The sequence below is a fragment of the Rhincodon typus genome, chromosome 19 (genome assembly GCF_021869965.1).
Source record: "Rhincodon typus isolate 14 chromosome 19, sRhiTyp1.1, whole genome shotgun sequence".
Classification (NCBI taxonomy): domain Eukaryota; kingdom Metazoa; phylum Chordata; class Chondrichthyes; order Orectolobiformes; family Rhincodontidae; genus Rhincodon; species Rhincodon typus.
In genome coordinates, this window is record NC_063350.1 from 10,860,888 (window position 1) to 10,886,149 (window position 25,262).

Consider the following 25,262-nt stretch of genomic DNA (forward strand, 5'->3'; position numbering starts at 1 on the left):
GCTGCTTGGCCTGCTGTGTTCATCCAGCTCTACACCTTGCTACCATTAATTTCACCATACTTTGTAAAAAAAAAAAATGAAATATTGAATAATAATGCAGAAAGCACCATTAAGGTTCTTGGAACCTCATTTAATAAAGTTGAAATTTGGCCTTGTTCACTGTCTATTTCAGCTTTTCTTAAAAACTCTTGTTTGTTAGTACTTTTAACCCCTCTGGTTAATTTATACAAAGTTTACTTGTCTGCAGGAGGAGAGCTGGGGAGGAAATGCTTTCTGAATGGTGAAATACCCCCGCAGTTTAACAACTATATAAAGAAAAGGCAAGGTAAATTGAGAAGTGGTGATTAATGTTAGATTTTTAAGAATCTGTAGAATGGGAGTCATGCTGATTTGTTTAGACTATTTAGACACCAGGAAGTGAGCGAGATTGCAAATATGACATTTATTTTACTATTTATTCACTCATTCATGGGGGATGTGGACATTACTTATTAAGCCAGCATTTATTACCCATTTCTATTTCCTTGAAAAGGTGGTGATGACTTCTCTTTAACTGCAGTCCATACAGTGTAGTAATTCCCACTGTGCTGTTTGGGAGGTCTCGAATTTAATCAATCAATCAATTAATCATTCCATTTAAGGCTGGCTTTGTGAGGTTATGGATTGAGAGGTGAGCTACAATAACTACAAGGAAGGTCAAAGATAACACTTCAGCATTCTCACTGATTGCTCAGTTTAGTAGATAAGTTTAAAAGATTGAAGCCTCAGGCTAGGAGTTGAGTTTATATTTTAGCCTTAATGCCTTGATTCCATTGTGGTATATCATTGGAGCAATTGCCTCCAGCAATTGCTACCTGGTGTCTTGAGTGAGATTCCACTGTAGTATTGAAAAGCAAGGAGTGGTCTCCTTGACCTTCCTGGCTTTTCTCCCTTAACCCAACCCAACAAAGAGATCTTTTGCACTAAAAGTTGAGGAAAGAATTTCAGAAGGATTGATGGAGTTAAATAAGGACAAATTGTTTTCAGTGGTAGAAGATTAATTATTTAATGAAGATAGTTAGCAAAAGAAGGTGTGATTATACACCAGGAGATTTTGTAATTTGGAAAGATGGTGAAAGCAAGTTTATTTGCTTTCAAAAGTGAATTAGAAAAATATTTGCAAGTATTTGCAATGCAATGGGGCAAGATGAGTGGATTGGGAGTCCTCTTTCAAAGAGCTGACACTGGCAAGGTAGGCCAAACTATTTTTAACCAATGGCAAGAAAGAAACATGAATCGCTAACTTAAACTCTCCTCCTTTTTAGGATTTCCATCTATGTACAAACAGGCAGACAGTGAGAAAGCAAGACAAGTGTCATGGGAGGGGAAGGAACGTAAGTTAGAGAGGTTGATAAGTTGTTTATTTCCAGCCTCGTTCTGACTTCGTCCAATTCTTTGCTAATGACGCAAGGTTGCAGATACACTGATCTTCTGTCTTTCACTCACTGGTTGAAGGTTGGCCATTTCAGTAGCTCTGAAGGTGGTTTTCCCTCTTTTCCTTTGAATAAGGGCAGTATGGTGGCTCAGTGGTTAGCACTGCTGCCTCACAGTGCCAGGTGATTCCACCCTCGGGTGAATGTCTGTGTGGAATTTGCACATTCTCCTCGCCTCTGCGTTGGTTTCCTCCAGGTGCTCTGGTTTCCTCTCATTGTACGACGATGTGCAGGTTAGGTGGGTTGGCCATGCTAAATTGCCCCATAGTGTCCAGGGATGTTCAGGCTAGGTGGATTTGCCATGGGAAATGCAGGATTACAGGGATAGGGTAGGGGTGTGGTCTGAGTGGGATGCTCTGCAGAGGGTTGATGTGGACTTGATGGGCTGAATGGTCTGCTCCCACGCTGTGTAGGGATTCTATGATTCTAAATAAGGGAGTTTTCAAATAGAGCGCTTTATAGGAACATGGCGAATGAGAACAGGAACGAGAAACTTTCTGGTACTTTTCCACATGGAAGGTAGAGAGAGTGAGGTGTTTTCTCTTTGCAGGCTAGCATCTTCTCCTGCATTGTCCACATACAAAGCTGTAGCTACTTGCCTAGGAACCAGTCAAGTGATTGCTAACATGCTGAGCATTCCTGAACACACAACTGCTGGTCAATTGAAGAACTAATCAAAAGTCTTGTCTTGGGCAAAACTGCCCTGGACACACTCGCATGGCACAGAGATGTCTAGTATCCGTCCTTACTCCTTGAATAACATAACACTGTGGATGCAACTTTTAACAAGTTCCAGAAATTCATTTTTAAAGTTGCAGTATCTTCCGCAGTTTCCTTGGTTTAAAGCAGTATCTTTTTCACCTTTTTAGTCCACAGTCCAAGAAAAATGCAAGTGGTCTTTACGTAACACCATGCATGGTTAGGTTTTGGATAGCCACTCTGAGACTCTGGTGGAGAGAAGTCAACCATAGCTCGAAAGGAACAAAAATTGCAGGCCTGTAGTGAAAGGGCAGGTGAATGAGATGAGCTCGGTTACTCTTGGAGAAAGTTGGCATGATCTTGACAGACTGAATGGCCTCCTGCTGTGCTGCATCTGTGAAGATCATAGAGTCCCAACAGTGTGGAAGCAGGCCTTTCTGTCCATACAGTCCACTCCAACCCTCTGAAGAGCATCCCACCCAGACACATTCCCATATCCTATCCCTGAAACCCTGCATTCCCCATGGCTAATCCACCTCACTTGCATATCCCTGGACACTATATATCACAGACAGGGAGAATGTGAAAACTCACAGGCATTGCCCAAGGCCGGAATTGAACCTTGGTCCCTATTGCTGTGAGACAGCAGTTCTAATCAACAGATGACTAAATGAATAAATAACAAAATGAGTCAGTGTCTTCTGCAGATCAGGAGGGGCAAGTACTTTATCAAAAAATTGTACTTCATACATATAAACTGTTAAGTGGTATCCTGCTGGGAGAAGAATTTTGGTCATTTACAGTTAGGTAAAACCAATTGGGAAATCTAATCCTCAGTTTACTTTGTTGCGTTACTCACTTCACCTGGAAGAAAACGAATGGAAAAATTGAGTGACAGAGTGATTGTGTTTTAACGTCTCTGGGGAGGGGAATGAATGTTATCAGGTTGCATTGTGCTTTGGGGGAGCAGGTGTATGTTTATCCGACAGCAACATTTCTGTTTGCCACAGGCACAACGAAAGTTGCCAGGTCCTGATAGAGATACTGAGTCAGGGTTGTTTGGTAAATAATAGCACTCTTCACAACCTCAAAGCACTTTTCAGCCAATCCATTATATTTTGAAGTGTAGTCACTGTTGTAATGTAGGAAACGTGACAGCCAGTTTGCACACAGCAAGCTCTACAAATACAGTAATGATTGGGTAGTGATTTTATTTCTGTTGGCAAAGACAACTTGCATCTCAAGCCGTGATGCTTTCAGTTCTTGGAAGAACAGTTTTATGCAGGAATAATCACTGACCACTTGGATTGAAGCTTTAGCACAGAAAGAAACTTCAACCGTCCGTTTGGGATATTGAGACTAGGTGGCTGGAGATGTAACCTGATTACATTGTCCTTTCACTTTAGACAATATTGCTACTTTAAAACTCTGCTTGTGCATTTCAAGAGTGAATGTGATCTGTGAAGCTGTTACCTATTTCAATCAACCTGGTCAGACATGACAGATCTGTGGAGCAGGTGGGACTTGAACCCAGAGGTAGAGATACTATCACTTTGCCACAAGACATGCTCTGTGGAGCTAGTATACTACTTACAATTACTATCTAATTCACAATTAATGCCAGCTGTGCTTATGGTATCTAAAATATCCCAAGACATTTCACAATGGCAATTGCCAACCTAAATTGACATTAAGCAACATGAGTTATTGGGGCAGATGACCAAAACTTGGTTAAAGTTGTATGTTTTAAGAAGGCTCTCACACTGTTACCATCTGCCTTGGAGATGTTGGAAGGACGTGCAGGTTGATAACCAGCTTGTTAAGACGTGTTATGAAAGATCCCTCGAGTCCAGGAATGAAATTCAAATCCACAGTTTCCAAGCTGGGACAGTATTCAGTGCACCAGAAGACCTCCCTGCCATAGGGATGAGGATTTGAAAATTAAGAGTCGTCAGAATTGATGATGGGGAAGAGAACACATTTGAGTGTGTCTGGGATTCTCCAGCATTTCATTGTACAATGTAAAAGTGTTGTGTTGACATCTACTGTCAAATTAGTTCAGAGAGATTTTTGATGAGGGAACAAAGCCAAAATTAGACTTCCTGTGATGACTCGTGAAAGTTCGACAGCAGTAATTTAAGTTGAAAGCAAGTTACTGTGTCCTTTGTTTACAAAACAACAGGAATTTGTTTTTCTGTACTTTTCTTTAAGTGGACTCTCTGACACCATTCGGCACAACTCCACTTTAAACCAGTGAGGACAGCTGATTTTCAACCCAAATTCATGTTGAGCGAGAACAGGGAGGAAATCCGTGGAATCAGAGATAGTAGGAACTGCAGATGCTGGAGAATCCGAGACAACGAGGTGCAGAGCTGGATGAACACAGCAGGCCAAGCAGCGTCATAGGAGCAGAAAGGCTGACGTTTCGGGCCTAGACCCTTCATCAGAAAAGGGGGAGGGGAAGGGTGTTCTGAAATAAATAGGGAGAGAGGGGGAGGTGGATAGAAGATGGATAGAGGAGAGGATAGGTGGAGAGGAAACAGACAGGTCGAAGAGGTGGAGATGGAGCCAGTAAAGGTGAGTGTAGGTGGGGAGTTAGGGAGGGGATAGGTCAGTCCAGGGAGGACGGACAGGTCAAGGGGGCGGGACGTCCAGTCCCTATACACCTGCATTCCCCATACAGATGGCCTAAAGGCCCTCCGCTTCTTCTTGTCCCGCAGGCCCGACCAGTCCCCCTCCACTGACACCCTCATCCGCTTAGCCGAACTCGTCCTCACACTCAACAACTTCTCTTTCAATTCCTCCCACTTCCTACAGACAAAAGGGGGTGGCCATGGGTACCCGCATGGGCCCAAGCTAGGTAGGAGATGGGGGTGGGGCTTGAGGTAGGAGGAGGGGCAGGTTAGGGAGGTGGGGACGAGCTGGACTGGTTTTGGGATGCGGTAGTGGGAGGGGAGATTTTGAAGCTTGTGAAATCCACATTGATACCATTGGGCTGCAGGGTTCTCAAGTGGAATATGAGTTGCTGTTCCTGCAACCTTCGGGTGGCATCGTTGTGGCACTGCAGGAGGCCCAGGATGGACATGTCGTCTGAGGAATGGGAGGGGGAGTTGAAATGGTTCGCGACTGGGAGGTGCAGTTGTTTAGTGCGAACCGAGCGTAGGTGTTCTGCAAAGCGGTCCCAGAGCCTCCGCTTGGTTTCCCCGATGTAGAGGAGGCCACAACGGGTACAGCGGATGCAGTATACCACATTGGCAGATGTGCAGGTAAACATCTGCTTGATGTGGAAAGTCTTCTTGGGGCCTGGGATGGGGGTGAGGGAGGAGGTATGGGGGCAGGTGTAGCACTTCCTGCGGTTGTAGGGAAAAGTGCCAGGTGTGGTGGAGCTGGAGGGGAGTGTGGAGCGGACAAGGGAGTCAGGGAGAGAGTGGTCCCTCCGGAAAGCAGATAAGGGTGGGGAGGGAAAGATGTCTTTGGTGGTGGGGTCGGATTGCAGATGGTGGAAGTGTCAGAGGATGATGCGTTGGATCTGGAGGTTGGTGGGGTGGTACGTGAGGACGAGGGGGATTCTTTTTTGGTTGTTGTTGCGGGGAGGGGGTGTGAGGGATGAGTTGCGGGAAATGCGGGAGTCATAGTCGAGGGCATTCTCGACCACTGAGGGGGGGAATTTGCGGTCCTTGAAAAATGAGGACATCTGAGATGTACGGGAGTGGAATGCCTCATCCTGGGAGCAGATGTGGCGGAGGCGAAGGAATTGGGAATAGGGGATGGCATTTTTGCAGGAAGGTGGGTGGGAGGAGGTGTATTCTAGGTAGCTGTGGGAGTCGGTGGGCTTGAAATGGATATCGGTTTCTAGGTGGTTGCCAGAGATGGAGACAGAGAGGTCCAGGAAGGAGAGAGAGGTATTAGAGATGGTCCAGGTGAACTTAAGGTTGGGGTGGAAGGTGTTGGTGAAGTGGATGAAGTGTTCGAGCTCCTCGTGGGAGCATGAGGCGGCGCCGATACAGTCATCAATGTAACGGAGGAAGAGGTGGGGTTTAGGGCCAGTGTAGGTATGGAAGAGGGATTGTTCCACGTAACCTACAAAGAGGCAGGCGTAGCTTGGGCCCATGCGGGTACCCATGGCCACCCCCTTTTGTCTGTAGGAAGTGGGAGGAATTGAAAGAGAAGTTGTTGAGTGTGAGGACGAGTTCGGCTAAGCGGATGAGGGTGTCAGTGGAGGGGGACTGGTCGGGCCTGCGGGACAAGAAGAAGCGGAGGGCCTTTAGGCCATCTGTATGGGGAATGCAGGTGTATAGGGACTGGACGTCCATGTTAAAGATGAGGTATTGGGGACTGGGGAATTGGAAGTTGTGGAGGAGGTAGAGGGCGTGGGTGGTGTCATGGACATAGGTAGGGAGTTCCTGGACCAAGGGGGAGAAAATGGAGTCCAGATAGTTGGAGATAAGTTCGGTGGGGCAGGAGCAGGCGGAGACAATGGGTCGACCAGGGCATTCAGGTTTGTGGATTTTGGGAAGGAGATAGAAGCTGGTGGTGCGGGGTTAGGGAACGATGAGGTTGGAGGCCGTGGGTGGGAGGTCACCTGAGGTGATGAGGTTGTGGATGGTTTGCGAGATGATGGTTTGGTGCTCGGGGGTGGAGTCATGATCAAGGGGGCGGTAGGAAGAGGTGTCGGAGAGTTGGCATCTGGCATCCGCTGTACCCGTTGTGGCCTCCTCTACATCGGGGAAACCAAGCGGAGGCTCGGGGACTGCTTTGCAGGAAATCAGTTGGTTAGGATTAGAATTATTGTCATGTGTACTCCAGTTAAGGAATTCATGAATACAGTGAAAAATGTGCAAAGTTACCATTCTCTAGTGCCCTCTTGGTTACAAAACCAGAATTTAAAAATAAGCAACAGCAGAAATAAAAGAAAGCCAAAAGATAAGAAAAACATCTAGATCTTAAAGTCTAAGTGTTTGGAACCACCGATGCAGGTACCTAGGCCTAGCCATGGCCTGATGTCGCTTGTCAGCCTGTGAGTTACCCTGTTTCTGACTGTACATTTGTCTTCATTAATATTTTCCTCTTCACATATCAGGGGGCGATACGGTGGCTCAGTGGTTAGCACTGCTGCCTCACGGTGCCAGGGACCTGGGTTCAATTCCAGCCTCGGATGACTGTCTGTGTGGAGTTTGCACATTCTCCCCGTGTCTGCGTGGGTTTCCTCCCACAGTCCAAAGATGTGCACGGTAGGTGGATTGGCTATGCTAAATTGCCCATAGTGCCCAGGGATGTTTAGGTTAGGTGGTTTAGACATTATGAAATCAGGGGTAGGGCAATGGGTCTGGGAGGGATGCTCTTCAGAGGGGCGGTGTGGACTTGTTGGGCCGAAGGGCCTGTTTCCACACTGTGTAGGGATTCTATGAATAGAAACTTTTACAGTCAGTTTGTTTGCTCTCCTCAATTTTAATGCTATCCCCCATCTTAATCAACCCTTTTGTCCATCTTTGCTGAAACCTAAACAGCTCCCAAATTTCAGGTCTGCTGCTTTTCTTGGCCAATTTATGTGGCCTTTCCTTGGATCTAATGCTATCCCTAATTTCCCTCGTTAAGGATGGCTGGGCCACCTTTCCCATTTTAGTTCTCTGCCAGACAGGAATGAACAATTTTTTGCAGTTCATCCATGTGTTCTTTAAACGTTTGCCATTGCCTAGCCACTATCTTCCCTTTAAACAGCATTCCCCAATTTATCATAACCAGTTCTCACCTCATATCATTGTAGTTTCCTTTTACTTAGATTCCGGGCTCTAGTGACGTCACTCTCCAATCTTAATTAAGCATTGTATCATATTATGGTCACTATTTCCAAGGTACCTTGCACAGCTAGAATGCCAATTATTCTTTTATGAGTACACAATGCCAGTCTAAAATGGCCTGTTCTCTTGTTGGTTCCTCAACCTATTGATCCAGAAAATCATCCTGTCCGCACTCAGGAATTCCTCCTCCAAGGTATTGCCGCAGATTTGATTTCCCAGTCTATATGCAGAGAATGTTAGTGGGCATTCTGTGGTTTGTTCAAGCAAATTTAGGAGGATAGTTATCCTAAATATCACCATCTGTAATATTGTGCTGGATGTAAATAATACAAAAATCGCAGCATATAACATGTAGATATTATGTGCTGCCACTAGGGATTTTTTTTTGGGTACAGGGGCATGAGAAATAAGTTGGGTAGGCTCGCTCACTACCTCCCTACTTACTCCCAAGCTGACTTCCACAATAGAGGGTGGGCAGGCTCTGAAAATGGCAGCTGGCCAACTAAATAAATAAATTAAAGGCCGATTGAGCTTGTTAAAAACTGATAATATGCTGTCCATGTCAAAATAGAGTTGGAGTTTGTAAAATGATGGGAGGAAATATAGGTACTATCTTCAGGGAGTACTCTTTGTTCATCAGAGAAACTCTCATTGTCACCATCGACCCACCTGCTCTAGAAATCCCTCTAACGGAGGATACATTGGGAGCCCAAGGCAGCGTCTGCTCGGTTTGAAGCAATTTAATACGGAGCCTTTATTCCAACCTGATCCAGGCAATTTTTAAAAATTCATTCATGTGATGCTGGGCCAGGCAGTTAAAAGTCAACCACATTGCTATGGGTCTGGACTCACTTAGCAGATATTGGTGAACCAGATAAGTTTTAAGATAATTGGGCCATATTTTCATTTGAATTTAAATTTTCACCTTCTGCCATGGTAGGATTCAAACCCACGTTCCTAGAACGTTTGCCAGAGGTTCGAAATTACTAATCCAGTAAGACACTACCACCTGTCCATTCACCATATTTCAATAACAGGGAAAATGAACAAACCTGCGCTGTTGTGGGCTAGTGAAAAGTTTTATAAGGTAAAGAGTTGATTGGCAATAAGGATGTTCTTGTGCCTTATATGTTTTTAAGCAGGTAACAGAGCGTTGCTACATTTCTTTTTGGACTCCTGCACAAAGCGTTTCTTTGGATTAAAAGGCGCAGGTGGAACCTGGTCACTGGATTGGAGGTAGAAGGTAATCATGAACAGAGGAGTGCCAGGATGGATGTAGGTGCCATGTGGAATCTGCAGGACTAGAGAGTGGGAGAGCATTGTTGAAAATTGACTGTTATAAGGAAATGTGTTTTAAAAATAAGGGATCACCCATTTAAAGTGGACATGAGTTGAAAATGTTTCCTGAAGGTAGTAGGTCTTTCAAACACTGCTTCCAGTACCTTTTTGTACAAGACAGTCTTTGAATATTTTTATATAGGTAGTTGGAATCTTGGTAAACAGAAGGGTGAGGGGTTATCGGGGTAGGTGGGAATTTGAAGTTGAGGTAACAATCACACTTTGATTGTATAGACTAATGTGAACTTCAATTTAATGATGAGGGGGAGAAGGATGGGGACAGAGATGGCAGTGAGATTCATTACAGAATAATTGGTTCCATTTGTACAGTTTGATAAATTAGATTGCAGATTCATCACTGATGAACATAAATTACACCAGTGATTGAGGCCAATAGAGTAGATATACATTTAAAAGATTGGCTAGAATGGGATAAAAGAATACAGGTATTTATTGGTGAGCTTGGGTAAAGAGACTCAGGAACTGCCTCGTGTGGTGGAGCATAAATACTGACCAGGATCCAAGTACTGACCAGGATCCAAATGGCCTCTTTCTGTATTGTGTGGTCTATGTAAGCATTCCAACTAAATTAATGAGCCTGAATTTGACTTGGAATCACCTAATCATTTCTGGCATTTGACCAGTGTTCCACAGCAATGTGTATAAAAAATAAAGACCGTATGCTTGGATGTATAAAATCACACTATTAACCATTAACTCTGAAGAGCTTTAAAGTGGTTTGCACATTCTCCCTTTGAAGTATTGTTTAAATTCTAGTGAACATTATTAATCCTGAGTGTAAAGGGATTGAGTTATGAGGAAAGAAGAGATTTTTGTGCTCTACTGTCCAGAAAGGAGGTATTTTATTGATGTGTGAAGATTAGGTAATCCAAAATGTACCAACCAGTATGTTTGCATAGCAGCTTTATTGTGGTAAAATGTCTCACTACGTAACAAAATGTGACACTGACCTCTGTAGGCCATATTAGGACAGATGACAAAAATTTCAGACAAAGAAGTAGACTTTAGGGGCTGTCATAAAGGGGGAAGAGAAAAGTGTTGGGAGATCATTTCCAGTTATTAGCAGCAGCTGGAGTTCTGGCCACAAGTAGTGAAAAGATTAAATCTGGGATACACAGGAGGCCAGAATTAGAGGAGCACAGAGAGTTAGAAAAGATTGTGTAGAAATCGACTGGGTGGGGCTGGTTGGAGGGATTTGAAGACCAGGGTGAAATATTACTTGCAGCGTGTTCGGGAAAGTGAAGTATAGAAAAGAATTTTAAAATAGATTTTGGGAAGAACTTGACTCAAAGAACTATAAGGTTTTCAATAATCCACTAGGAGAGCGAAACTGTAAAAATAGACACCATTCAGTAGGAGATTGGTTAGTATTGTGGAAGTTTTGCATACTCTGTTCAATGTAGCATAAGGACCATTTCTCAGCCTTAACGTTCCTTGCGTTCTTGTAAGAGGAATTTAAAGAGTGTGCCCATAAGTAAACAGCTTGAAATCATGTTGATCAAACACTTTTGTGGCTGAGATTTCTCAAGATTGGAAGTGCAATCAACAGGAGGAGATTTTCAAAAGCAAAACTGTGGATGAGATTTGCTTAAATAAGAGATCTGCTGTGACACCCCTCAGAAATGATAGTGCATTGTGTCTTCTTGTCTTTAAAGTACTGTTTAGTTGCGGAATGCAATGTTATGTTTTAAAGGGTAGATGTGTGGCCTATATGTTGTAGTAACTGCACTTTGACCACTTGCGTTAGATAAAGGACAGGCTGCAAAACAGAAAATGCTAGTTTTGAGAGAAAATTGATTTAAAGAAGCTGTAGACATGCTAATTTATATGATTGTAATGTAGGAATTTGCATTAGATAGCAAGTGCTGTCCACTTGCAATCCAGTCAGTTTTTTCACCGTAATATTTCATAATTTTGAATAAAGTGCCCTTAAAGTTCAGCAGAATGCTAATAGAGTGTTAAATGTTTTTAGCTATCTGATTAGACACAACTTAGTTAAGACCAAAAGCAGAAAGTGAGGGAAGTACTCATGTCTGGCAGCATCTGCTGATTGCAAAACAGAACAAATGCTTCAGTTTGATCCTGCTTTCAATTCTGATGAAAAGTCCTTCTGCTATTCTGTGAATTTAGGGCAGACTATTCATGCATCTCCAAGCATTTGTTGAAGTCCGTCCGTGTTGGGGAAAACTCTCTGCTGGTTGGAATCTTACCTAGCACAGGGAGAATCATTGTGAATGTTGAATCCAATCATTCTCAGTTCCAAGACAACACTGCAGGAGTTCCTCATTCCCTTCATTGTGAGGTCAGATCTTCATTGATTGCACAGGGTTCAATTCCATTCATACGTCCTTAGATACTGAAATAGTCTGTGCTAACATGCAACCAGACCTGGTCAACGTTCAAGGTTGGACTGATTGGTGGCAAAGAGCATTCACGTACCAAGTTCTGACCACCTCCAGCAAGAAATCTAGCCACTTCCCCTTAACATCCAACAGCATTGCTTCGTCTGAACCCACATGATCAACATCTTTGTGCTTTGTGGATATTAACCAGAAACTTTGCAAAACCAGCCCTAGAAATAAGAAGTCGACAGAAGCAGATCAGAGGCTGAGTCTTCTGGTGAGGAACTTTCCTCCTGACTTCCCAAAGCCTGTGCACTATCTTCAAGGTGTACAGTTCCAACAACACTTGAAACTTAAACACTCACTTCCACCACCATCAAAGCATAGTGGCTGCAGTGTGCACCATCTAAAGATGCACTGCAGGAACTCCCCAAGGTTCCTTTGACATCACCTTCCAAACTTGTGACCTCTACCACTTAGAAGAACAAGGACAGCAGATCATAAGACCATAAGATGTAGAAGCAGAAGTAGGCCATTCAGCCCATCCAGTCTGCTCCCCAGTTGAATGAGATCATGATTGATCTGATGATCCTTAGTTCCATTTTCCTGCCTTATCCCCATCAACCTTGATTGCCTTCCTGGATGGGAACATCATCACATGTAATTTCCCCTGCAAGCCACCCACTATCCTGACTTGGAAATATATCGCTGTTCCTTCATTATCACTGGGTCAAACTCCTGGAACACCCTCCCTGATGGCATTGAGGGAGAGCACAATAAATAGGTTGATGCTAAATTGCTCGGATTAGATGGAGCAGATTTAGGAGAAGGCTCATGTGAGCTTACGCACTGAAGTAGACCAATGCCCTTTCTATGCTATAACTTCTATGAAACACTTAGCAAAGCAAACATCAGCATTTGTGCAGAAATGCAAACGGATTGAATGTTTTAAGAAATGACAAAAGTTCAATGCCCTGAAGAAAACTTGTGTCTGTCCGTCTGTCCCTCTCTTTCCGCACCTGCTGACAGGGTTTCCAACGTTTTTTGGTGTTTTCTCTTTTCCTACTGTCCACACTATTCCCACTATTTATTCAATTACTGTAGAGTCTTTGCTCTGAAGCAGGAGATTGTTAGTTCAGTGACTAGTTTTAGATCTTGAGGTAATTTTTGTTTCCATGGCGAGCGGGATGTTGAACATTGTGGTTCTCTCAGACTGAGATGCATTTTATTCAGTTTACGGGTCCTCAGACTAATTGGAGCTAATGTGTGTAGGGACTGGCTCCATGCAGGATAAACCAACAGTTTGCTTGCTTATGCTGTCAACACTGAGCTATGTCAGGCAGTTGGTTCTAAATCAGATTAGTTTACGGTATAAATATTGTGCAGCTTATGGGCTGGGTCCAGAATCAAAATAGATTACACTACAAGCTCAGTGTTAATGTCCAGATGGTTTAATGCAATGTGGTGATGTACTGGCCCATATTACTTTGCTTGCTGACCTACATTAGCTTTCAGCCTAGCAGCCACCTCAGTTTTAAGACTTAACGTTTGGATCCTTCAGTGGCCCTGTACTTCCGTATTTTCAGTGATCTCTTTCAGCCTCCTAGCCCTCTGAGATAGCTGTACTCCTTCAATTTTGGTCTTTGTAGCATTCCTGATCTCTTTTTTTCCCTCCCCACCTTGAGCTCTGCCTGCCATTGCCCAGTCCTGTAGGTCTGGAATTATCTCCTTTTAAAGCCCTCCACCTCCTCATTTCAAGGCGTTCCTTAAAATCTACATAGTTGACCAACCTTTTGTCTAATATCTCCTTTTGGTGCCTCCAAGCCAAATTTTGTTTAGTCTCATTTCTGAGGTGTGTCTTGAGATGTTTTGCTATTGTGCACATACGAGTTGTCATTGTTCAGGGGGAAATTGCACTTGAGGTGAGTCATTGAATCATGGAATTTTACAGGGCTGAAGGAGGCCATTCTACCCATTGTGTTCTGTACCGGCACCCAGAAAGAGCTGCCCAGCTTGTCCCATTCTCTAGTTCTACCTCTGTAGTCCTCTAAGTTCATCATATTCAGATATACATTCAGCTCTCTTTTGAAACCTCAGATGGAATCTGCCTCCACCCAGGCAGCACGTTCTAAATCCTATCAACTCTCTGAGCAAAGAAGATTCTCCTCATCTCACTTTGAGCTCTCTTGCTGATGGTTTTGAAGTTGTGACCCCTAGTTATTGACATACCAGCCATTGGAAACAGAATATCCTTCTTTACTCTGTCAAAATCATTCAGAATTTTGAATACCTCAGTAAGGTCACCTTTTAATCTTCTCTGTTCCATGGACAATAAGCTCAATTTCACTAATCTTTCCTTGTATCTAAAATTCCCTCATTCCTGGGTAGCATTCTGGTAAATCTCCTTTACACTGTCTCCAGAGTTTTAACATCCTTCCTTATTTAAGGTACCGGAACTGAACACAATACTCCAAATGTGGTCTGTCCAATGATTTGTAGAGGTGTAGTATCACTTCCTTGTTTTTATACTTTGTGCCTCTATTTATAAACCCAAGGATCCTATAAACCTTCTAAACAATCGTTTCACTTTGCCTGGCTACTTTCAGAGAATTATTCATTTGAACCCCAAGGTTCCTCTGCTCTGTACTCCCCTCAAGTTGTTCCAATGAGCCTCTATTGTCTCTCCATGTTGCTTGTACCAAAATGCATTACCTGTCATTTCTCTGCATTAAAATTCAAGTGCCAGGTGTCTCCTCATTTCGCCAATTTGTTAGCGTCCCTGTGAAGTTGCTCAGTTTCATCTTCACAATTCTCCCTAGCTTGGTGTCATCTGCAAATTTAAATATTTTGCCCTCAACACCCATCTCCGAATCAGAAATACAAGGGTCCTAACACTGATCCCTGGGGAACACCACTTTCAACTTGTCTCCAATCTGAGAAATGCCAATCTATACCCTTTGTTTCCTATCTTTTAGCCAACTTCTAATCTGTGCTGCCAAGAACCATCAGCCCAAAGTCTTCCTAATTTGCTAACCAACCTGCCATGTGGCACTGTATCAAAAGCTCTCCAAATATACAACATCCACAACGTGACCCTCATCCACTATCACCTTGTCAAAGAAATTAATCAAATTTGTCAGACATGACCTGCCCTTGGCAAAGCCGTGTCGACTGTCTAGTATTAACTTATTTTTCTCAACTTATCCTTTGTTATGGCCTCCAACAGTTTTCCCACTGTTGTCAAGCTGCCAGGTCTGTAGGTTCCTGAGTTATCCTTTGCCCCTTTCCTATACAACGGTGTCTCATTTGCAGTCCGCCAATCCCCTGGAGTTAATCCTGTGTTCAGAAAGGCCTGGAAAACTCCCGTCAGCAGCTCCATAATTTGCTTCCTTACCCCTCTCACCAATCTAGGATATATCCCATCCAGGCCTTGGGACTTCTCTACCTGCAGTGCTACAAGCCTATTCAGTTGCTGAATAAGGGTCTATTGGCGAGCACTTTCAAAAAGCCAGCACTGGCAGATTGGGCTCGATGGCAGTGTTCTTGCGGCTGTAATATTTTAGATTCTAAAATGGTTAGGCCGCATCTACGGTATTGTGTGCAATCTGGAATCCACGTTTTTAGGAGGGAAGTAATTGCAGAGAAGATTTACCAGGATGTTCCCTGGGATGGAGGGTTATGAAAAGAGATTGGGCAGACGGGTTGTTTTCTTTAGCGTAGAGGAGACTGAGGGGGACATGATTGAGATGTTTAAAATTATGAGGGACATAGGTAGAATAGGAGGGAGGAAACTGCTCCCCTTCCCGGAGGAGGGATCAACAACCAGGGGACATAGATTTATGGTAGAAAAGGTAGAGGCAGGAGGTTTAGAGGAGATGTGAGACAATTTTTTTTCACCAGGAGAGGTGAGAATCTGGAACTTGTTGCCATTAAGAAGTATTTAGATGTACACTTACAGTGCCAAGGCATACAAGGCCAAGTGTTGGACATTTGAATTTGAATAGTTAGGTTGCTATTTTTTGACTGGCACAGACTCAATGGGCCAAAGGGTGTTTTTCTGTGCTGTAGATCACTTATGGTTGCATCACTCTACGCTGCAGTACGTTTTTTATTGAAATGGAGGAACACGCAATCATTTATCTAAAGGTAGTTAGAATTTTTCTTAACAGGGCAATCATGATAGAAATCAGACAATGGAAAAAATGCTTTAAATTTTCGGTTACAGGTGCTGCAGGTGAGCCACCTGCATTAGTCCAGGTAAATTGATGACCAGAACTCCCAGCAGCAGATTCCAAAGCAAGATAACACAGTGTGGAGCTGGATGAACACAGCAGGCCAGGCAGCATCAGAGGAGCAGGAAGGCTGACGTTTCAGGTCTGGACCCTTCTAAAATATTCTTCTGAAGAAGGGTCCAGACCGGAAACATCAGGTTTCCTGCTCCTCTGATGCTGCCTGGCCTGCTGTGTTCATCCAGCTCTACATCTTGTTATCTCAGATTCCAGCATCGGCAGTTCCTACTATCTCTGAGATTCCAAAGCAAGATTGATTTCAATCAGAAAGGTAAACTGAGAATGTTGGAAACAGTCAGCTGCTCAGGTTGTATCTGCAGCAAGAGAGTTGAAGCTGTAGGACTGTGTCCTTTTACCAGGACTGGGAGAAGGTGGAGATTTGGCGCCTTATAAACGTGTATGAAGATTGGGGAAAGATATTAACTCCGAGCTAAGAGCATCCAAATTCTTTTGAGATTAATGGCTGACTGCTCATTTATAAATAGAGGTGCAATACTTGAAATTTAGTTTAGCACGTTGCCATCATAAAATCTTGCAGCGCTGATGAAGGGCATTCTGCCAGCCCTTTGAAGGAAAGTTCTTGGGTTCATCACCTGGTCTGTTTTCTTTGTTCACCAAAAAGCATTATTTGACAACATCTGGATTTTAATTGTGATTAACTTCTTTGCGACCACATGCCAACCTGTCACAGATGCCCTCTGCTGCAATTCCCCTTCCCTTCTGAATATCTTCTTAACAAATAACTGGCATTTATCTAGCATCTTTTTGATATTGTAAAACCTGTCAAGGTACCTCATGCCTCTTAGTTGTAGGGGTGGGAAAAGAGACTGTTCCAAGGACAAAGTGTGATGGGGAGAGGGAGGCAGTTATTAACTGGTAAATGCCTAATCGAGCACTAGAAGAGAAAGAAAAAGCATTGAAGGGAACCAGGGAAGAGAAACGAGTGCAAATCTGTTTGCCGAGAAGATTGATTTAAATTGAGCCTTAGTTATCATTGGACCTGTGGCAGGTTATCCCTCAGAATTGTATTCCAGGAATGACCTAGGTCTCCAGGCATGAAAAAGCTTCACATATTTTTAAAAAAAGGACCCTTGAACGTTGCTCAAAAGTGCAGTTGTTTTGTGGGGATCAAATAAGGACAGGATTCTGCTGGATTTTGATTCCCGATTGAATAGCTGTCAGTGATTCACCAACTAGCTTCCCACATCGGACTAAATCTCTAGCTTCCTTATCAGAGCAAGAAAAATCTTTTTGGTTTTGGTGTGGGGCTGGCTGGATACGCAGAGTGGGTGGTTTGGAATGCCATGGTGGGGGTTACTGTTAGTTGTAATAGGGTGTGACTGAATATTTTAGTGAGTGGATGGTGGTGGGGGGTGTGTGTGTGTGTGTGTGTTTAGGATGACCAGGTAAAGAAGGTGGATGAGGGGTAATTAGCAAGCGGCAGCTGACATATGGGATTGGTTAACAAGATTACCAAAAGTCCTGTCCTAATTTGTTAAAGGTAAGCTCCTGAGCCATTTATCTGTCTCCGTTCTGTAATTACAGGTATCGTAGCTTCCAGAAAGATTAGATCACGTCTTGCACATAATTTGATTTAGACGAAGAATGCATTAGTGAATGGATTGAAATGATTTCTGTGAAGGCTAGTTGAAATTGGAATGAAAGGCAATATTGAAAATTTTGGGAACATGAGATTTTGCTTTCTCCTTCTTGATCTAAAAAAATTTCAAAAAATATTTTTGTCCTTTCCCTCCTAACCTTACTGTTTTATGTAAAAACTGCTAGAATGATTTTCCCAAATATGTACTTTTCCCCCTTCCTGTTTATTGATGTATTTTTTTTAATGTAATGGTATTATGTGCTTGAGTGCCTGATTTCACTGTTGTGCCTTCCGTCGTCAGATATTGCCTCAAGCCTGGCTCACGGCCCAGATTTTCTAACTGACATTATGTTCACGGCTGTGTTGACTCCTTTGACTAGAGAAGATAAACAGGTCACTTTATCTTATGATGCTGATAGGAAACACTAGCCTGTGTTGCTGAAATGACCCAGTGGTCATGTCGGAACAGGAGACCCGAGCCTTTTCCATTATTTGGATAAAATACAACACAGATAAATATGAGACAATATGTTTTGGTAGGAAGAATGAGCAGGTTGCTTATTATTTGGAAGGTATGGATCTCAAAGGGTACAGGAACAAGAAGAGTAAAAATAAGGACTGAAAATTGCTGTCTAGGTTAGCAAGACCATTTTGAAAAAGCGAATCAAGAAGATGGCATTATTTCTAGAGGGATAGAATTAAAATGTAAGGCAATTATGCTAAACCTGTGTTGAGCCTTAGTTAGACCACATTTGTATAATGTAGTTCAATGTTACATAAAGGATGTGGAGGCATTGAAGAGGGTCCTGAGGAGATTGCAAGTTGATGCCGGAAATACATGAGTACACATTGTCAGGAAAGGCTTGACAGGCTGAATCACTTCTCTCTTGATGAATAGAAGGCTGAGGGGTCACAGAGTTGTGATTTTTATAGATAAGAAAGGTTTTGATCAAGTGAATTCTGCTATTATCCCAGCTGGAGGTAAAATTGGACAAGTCAGTTTCCAGGGTGAAATCTGGCTTTGTATAACATTAGTTTTGTTCTTTGCAATCTTGTTACATTCAGTGACTAACCATCATAGTATCTACAAGAGGCTGTAAATATACTCTCGACAAAAGAACATCAATGTTTAATACACACAAAAGGAAATAAAAATCAGAAACTTCTTTATATGATATATAAGATTATTTGAAACACTCATTACAAATATCGGATATTAAGATTAATCTCTTTTTTTGTTACCTGCACAGTAACCTTACAGATACTCAACCTTAATGAAGGGTCACCTCTCTTTCCACTTAAAAACTCTTTGTTCAGTGATATGGCTATACTTGATTTCTTCTTGACAAACTTCTTCTTCTTTAATTAATGTATCTTTGAGAGCCTTGAACAAATTGCTAACACAGCTCATTTTGTTTTCTTAACATTGATTCTTTAAACCTCTCTTCCATGGCTTTCTGTTTCAGGAGCTTTCTCTTACAGACAGTAAAACACTCGGAACTTTTTTTCTTCTGCCCTGACTATTCTGGAGAAAAAGGCCGTGGGGAAAAAAAAAATTAAGTTGCATTTATTTAGCACCTTTTACACCTTGAGGTCTTTCAAACCATCTCACAGCCTATTACCACACTTTCAATTGTGCCCAATATTGTTAGGTAACACAAGGAATTTGCGCTCAGCAAGATCCCAGAAACAGCTTTGATTTGAACTAATGCCTTTGTTTCAACATTGAGCATTGGTCAGAAAACCTAGAAGAATCCACAGCTGTTAATTTTGAGTGGCACCCTTTGATCTTTTGTTTTTGCCCAAGAAGGCAGGCAGAGCACAAGGTGAAAAATAAAGTCATTCAGCTGATCAAAGCTGAATTTGGACTGAGTTCTTAAAGCAGGTACAGGGGACTAACCAGCTGTAACAACCTAACGCTGTACAACCTGACTGGAACACAGCATTCTGTTTGTTTTTGAGTGCAACTTTCAGTTCAAAGAACAAAGAAAATTATAACACAGGAACAGGCCCTTCGACCCTCCAAGCCTGCGCCAATCCAGGTCCTCTATCTAAACCTGTCGCCTATTTTCCAAGGATCTGTATCCCTCTGCTCCCTGCCCATTCATGTATCTGTCTAGACACATCTTAAATGATGCTATTGTGCCCGCCTCTACCACCTCCGCTGGCAATGTGTTCCAGGCACCCACCACCCTCTGCGTAAATAACTTTCCACGCATATCTCCCTTAAACTTTTCCCCTCTCACTTTGAAACCGTGACCCCTAGTAATTGAGTCCCGCACTCTGGGGAAAAAGCTTGCTATCCACCCTGCCTATACCTCTGATGATTTTGTAGACCTCAATCAGGTCCCCCCTCAACCTCCGTCTTTCTAATGTAAATAATCCTAATCCACTCAACCTCTCTTCATACCTAGCGCCCTCCATACCAGGCAACATCCTGGTGAACCTCCTCTGCACCTTCTCCAAAGCACCCACATCCTTTTGGTAATGTGGCGACCAGAACTGTACGCAGTATTCCAAATGTGGTCAAACCAAAGTCCTATACAACCGTAACATGACCTGCCAACTCTTGTACTCAATAACCCGTCCGATGAATGAAAGCATGCCGTATGCCTTCTTGACCACTCTATCCACCTGCATTGCCACCTTCAGGGTACAATGGACCTGAACACCCAGATCTCTTTGTGTATCAATTTTCCCCAGGGCTTTTCTATTTACCACATAGCTCCCTACTAATCCTGCTTACCTGCTTTTTAAAAATACAAATCTCGGCTCACGATCCTTAGAAATTCTCCATCTGTTCCCAGTGATTATCTGATTCTCCAACATGTTTGTCTATTCTATATATTGGGAACGCAGCAGATTTTTGAATGCGCTACTTATATTAGTTGGAGCATGTTATTTTTTTCAGTTGCCCTAATGACCTGATGTTTCCATTGTCCATCTTGAATTGATGCTGAGGGTATGGGTACCACTAATCGTTCACCCTGAAAGTGTTTAGTGAGAAAGAGAGCTCCAGAGAGCATTTACAGCTGTGCCAACTGTGCCACTGTTTGAAGCATGATACTTCACTGAGGTTTGGATATTTGGAAGGATGTTGCTAAGAGTAAAAGGGCTAACGGTCAATGTGTACATTTGCAGTTAGGCCATTTCAAATAAGTTTATGTATAGTGCAACACGATTAGTTTCTTTCTCCCCTTTGTTCCCAATTGTCAACAACAAATTGGTAACCTCTTGTGAAAATGATCATATGTTTGCTCAGAACAATATGTGCTGACCACTAGGCTAAACAAAATAGCAAAAAATAAAAATACTTGTAGTCTATCAAAACACTGGGATCTGACTTGTCTAGTCTCAGCTGCAATATAAAAATCATAACACTTATGTTCCCTTCTCCCTCATTTGCTTTGTCTAGCTTCCCCATAAATCGATCTACGCTATTCCTATCAATCACTTACTTTGGTGGTTCCATATTCTCACCACCCTGAGTGACAACCTTTTTACTTAATTCCCTTTTGTAGTTCTTGGTGCTTGTTGCATATCGATGGCTTCTCGTTATGCTCTGCCGCACAAGAAGAATCATTCTCTCTGCATTATTGAGAAGGTTCATTATGCTATTTGGATCCTTGTGGCCACGGGTCACTGGGTAGTGCGCTCATCTGAGTTGGAGCGTTCACTCCAGAGACCGAAGGAAGATCCAGGGGCTGAATGGAGTGCTGTGTTGTCCAAGGTGCCAAATATTCTCTCGAGCATTTAAAACAAGGCCCTGTCATCCCTGACGGGGACAGGGTGTGAGGGGGTGTGGTGGTGAGCATGGTACAGAGTCCCATGACACTGTTTCAAGGACGTCATGTTGTGGAGGTGCCAGTGTTGGACTGTGGGGTGGACAAGATCAGAAGTGGGGGGATGGGTCTGGGTGGGATGTCCTGAGGGTCGGTGTGGACTTGTTGGGCTGAAGGGCCTGTTTCCACACTATAGGGATTCTATGATTCTATGATAAGTCACCCAGCACTAAGTTACAGTCCAACAGTTTATTTGAACTTCACTTGATGAAGGATCAGCGCTCCAAAAGCTCATGATTTCACATAAACCTGTTGGACTATAACCTGGTGTCGTGTGACTTCTGGCCTCGGACAGGAACAGGAGATTTTTTCCTGGTATTCTGCCCAATATCTATCTCTTAATTCAAATAGCAAGAAATTATTTGGGCATCATCGCAATGTGGTCTGTGGAATCTTGCAGAGTTCGCATTCAAATGTAATTCATTGACTGCATTGTGCTTTGGGGTGTCCTGTGATCATGAAAGGCCCCACGTACATGCAACAAAACAAAGTTGCTGGAAAAGCTCAGCAGGTCTGGCAGTATCTCTGAAGGAGAAAACAGAGTTAACGTTTCGGGTCCGGTGACCCTTCCTCAGAACCCACGTACATGCAAGTCTGTCTTCCATGGGAAATTCCAGCTCCATCCCATTCCCACGACTGACCGCCCTGGGAGTGGCCGCTCTCTACAAGGATGCTGCAGACCTGCTCCCAAGGGTTCACTGTAAACTCGACTTATGCTGCTGCTCAATACACTCAGACACTCTGCTTAATTTGTTCTGTCTGCATCCTTCATCAATCAGTCTGTCCTGATTACCCCACCTTCCATCTCTTTCTTCATCTTGTCCATCGGTCACAGCTTAAAACCCACTTCTCTGATCCTCTGCTGTCATGTGGGCTTGTTGTCAGATTTTTTATTTGATAATGTTTCTGTGCAGCAGCTTGGAATTTTTGGCTATATTAAAACTGCTGTGGAAACTCAAGCTGTTGTTGTAGTTAGTATTCTTCGCTTTTCCAAAGACCCATTCAAGTAGCAATACTTTACGTGCATTGGATGATCAATATTCCGGTAACTCTACAAATAAGAGAATTATTTATAATTCCACTTGTGATTAGTCACGGACTCACAGGAGCCTTGCAGTGCAGAAGGAGGCACTTTGGCCCAATATGTAGTCACTGGCTCTTCAAATGTGCCTCATTACCTACTGCCAATCCATTGTTTTTTCTGCTTTTTCCCCTTGAACGTTGTTCCTATCTAAATCATGTCTTGAATGCTTTAATTGAAGCTCTTTCCACTACACTTCCAGGCAGTGCATTTCAGACACTGACTACTGGCTGTGTGAAAAAGTTTGTAAATATCTTCAAATCTGTCCCCTCCTGTTATGGATCCTTCTCTGAGTGGGAACAGCTTCTCCCCATTTATGGATCCTTCTCTGAGTGGGAACAGCTTCTCCCCATTTACTCCATCCAGCCTGGTCTCTCCTCTATCATATCTCCTCTTAGCCGCCTTCTTTCTGTGGAGAACAGTCCCAACCTCTTCACTCTATCCTCATAACTGAAATTTCTTGTCCCTGGAATCATTCTTATAAGTCTCTTTTGTGCTGTCTCCAATACCTTCACGTCTATTCTATATTGTGGTGCCCAGAACCATACACAGGAGTCAAGTGAGACAATTATTTCAATTCTAACACATCCTGAGAGTCATCGTTGACCAGTGCAAATTTTCCTTCAAAATTATTTCACCGAGTTGATTTCTGTTGAATCAACACTAAAATGTTTGACCCAGCCTTTCAAATTTAGTCATTTAAATAAAATATCACAGGAAGCTTTTCAGGAGAGGTGTGAGCTAACCAGAATTAAATAGATTGCTTCGTGATAGTGTGTGTTTTGGTCATTGTGAAATTCTTACTGGTTATGGTTAATCCTCTGTATCCAGACACTCTCCTTAATTTGTGCTCCTTTTGTACTTGTGCAGGATCCTAGAAGGAATGGAGGAACTCCAAGATGTTCAACTGACTGAGATCAAGCCACTCCTAACAGATGGGGTAAGCAACTGGCCTGAATAAGCCTATTTTCTGTCACTAGACTAATAATCAAGAAGCTTGGACTAGATCCTGAGAATGTGCACTCCAATCCTACTGTGATAGTTTAAATTCAGCTTCTAAAAGAGATGTTAAAAATCATAGAATAGAAAGTTGGCACCACTGTGGCCTGGTGGTAATGTCACTGGACTCAGGCTAAGGCTATGGGCTCATCATGGCAACTAGTGGAATTCAAATTCAAATTGAAAGGTTGTTTTGGTGGTGCCACCACATTTATTACAAAATTTTTCTGAAGAAGGGTCTAGGCCCGAAACGTCAGCCTTCCTGCTCCTCTGATGCTGCTTGGCCTGCTGTGTTCATTCAGCTCTACACCTTGTTATCTCAGATTCTCCAGCATCTGCAGTTCCTACTATCTCTCTCCCACCATTACAAAACCCATCTGGTTCACCAATCTCCTTCAGGATAGAATATCTGCTGTCCTTGCCTGTTCTAGCTTACAAGTGACTCCAGGTCCACAGCAATGTAGTTGACTCTCAGCTCCCAAGCGTAGTGGCCCTGCCGCCCAAATCAAGCACAGTAGGTCTCCTGGAACATTGATCGCCCACCTTAAGGCTGGGTTGTGAAGGCTATCAATGGGCTTTCTTGCGTGAACTTAGTTAGGATGGAGGCAGGAATATGCAGGCAGGGGTCTGCACCCAATTTGACGCCTCCCCACCACCAAACTGCTACAAGGGGAGGACAGAAGATTCCAGCTTCTGCAATCCTTTCTGCTTGCACGGAAAGAACAATTAGCAGAAGCATAAGTGAGAATGAGTGGAGATATGCTGAAAGCAAATCCTGTAGGAAATTTCAAAAGGCAGTCAGGCGTTTATTAAAAGGATTAGCTTGCAGGTTATGAAGGAAAATGTGTGGGATGTGGTGGGATTAAATTGGACTGCTCTTTCAAATAATGAGGACAGGCACAATGGATTGTATGATGCTAAGTATGTTAATCTTTTCATGGACTACTTTAGGCTTTGCATAACTGTCTCCCTGTCCTCAAGGAATGTTAAATTGCTTCCTTTCTGATATGCAGTACAATAGATTTTCCAGTACAGCTAACAATGTTGATCTATACCAGGGCACAGTAGGTTATGGACTAAGTGCAAGTAAATGGGATGACTGTAGTTTTAGTGTTTGTCGTTTGCCTTAGACGTAGTTGGCCGAAGGGCCTGTTTCAAATCTGTGTGACTAAGTGTGATTTTTCAGGGTCACACTTCTAGCACTTTCTGAAAGGAACTTCAAATTGCTCTCCATGCATTTGGTTTCGCTGTCTGTGAATGATGAAAAGCTTTATGGCACTTTCTTCATTTCTTAAGTGATCCTGAGCAATTTTATACAACACAGACAGAATCTAGTGAGAAATGAACAGCACTCTGCAAATCGGGGAATATAAGAGGAAAGAGGTAATATTCCTGTAGCAGTGAAGGCTCACATTTCTGTATGTTGTTGCGGATAGATATTGAAATCCCCACCATTTCTAGTATGACGTTTTGGAAAAGTGACAAAAGGAGAGGGGACATGAGAAGTCCTGTGATGTGTATGTTTATTTAGCCCAAGGTGACCAACCTTCCTGGCTTTTATGGGACTGTCCTATATTTGAAGTGTGTTCTGGCATGTCTTGCTCAGATGCTATTTGTCCCATATTTTTGATCTTCGAGCTTTTATGTGTGTGCAGGAGCTATCTGCATGTGTGGAATGAAGTTTTCACGTATCTCCCCCCTCCGGCTCCCACAGGTCTGCCACATCTGTCCTATTCCCCTGCTCCCATAGGCTTCCCAGAATCCTCTTCATCCCCTGCTCC

The 25,262-nt window shown here is 43.1% G+C and overlaps 1 protein-coding gene across 1 annotated transcript in view; it reads left to right on the forward strand.

The window, feature by feature from the left end:
- LOC109910941 (protein NDRG3) overlaps window positions 1–25,262 on the forward strand; it is a 93,280-nt gene that overhangs the window by 16,108 nt on the left and 51,910 nt on the right. Inside the window, exon 2 of the mRNA XM_048608534.1 lies at window positions 23,353–23,422. Within this exon, the coding sequence (XP_048464491.1) occupies window positions 23,366–23,422 (57 nt within the window). The 5' untranslated portion in view covers window positions 23,353–23,365. The remainder of the gene's footprint in view (window positions 1–23,352; window positions 23,423–25,262) is intronic.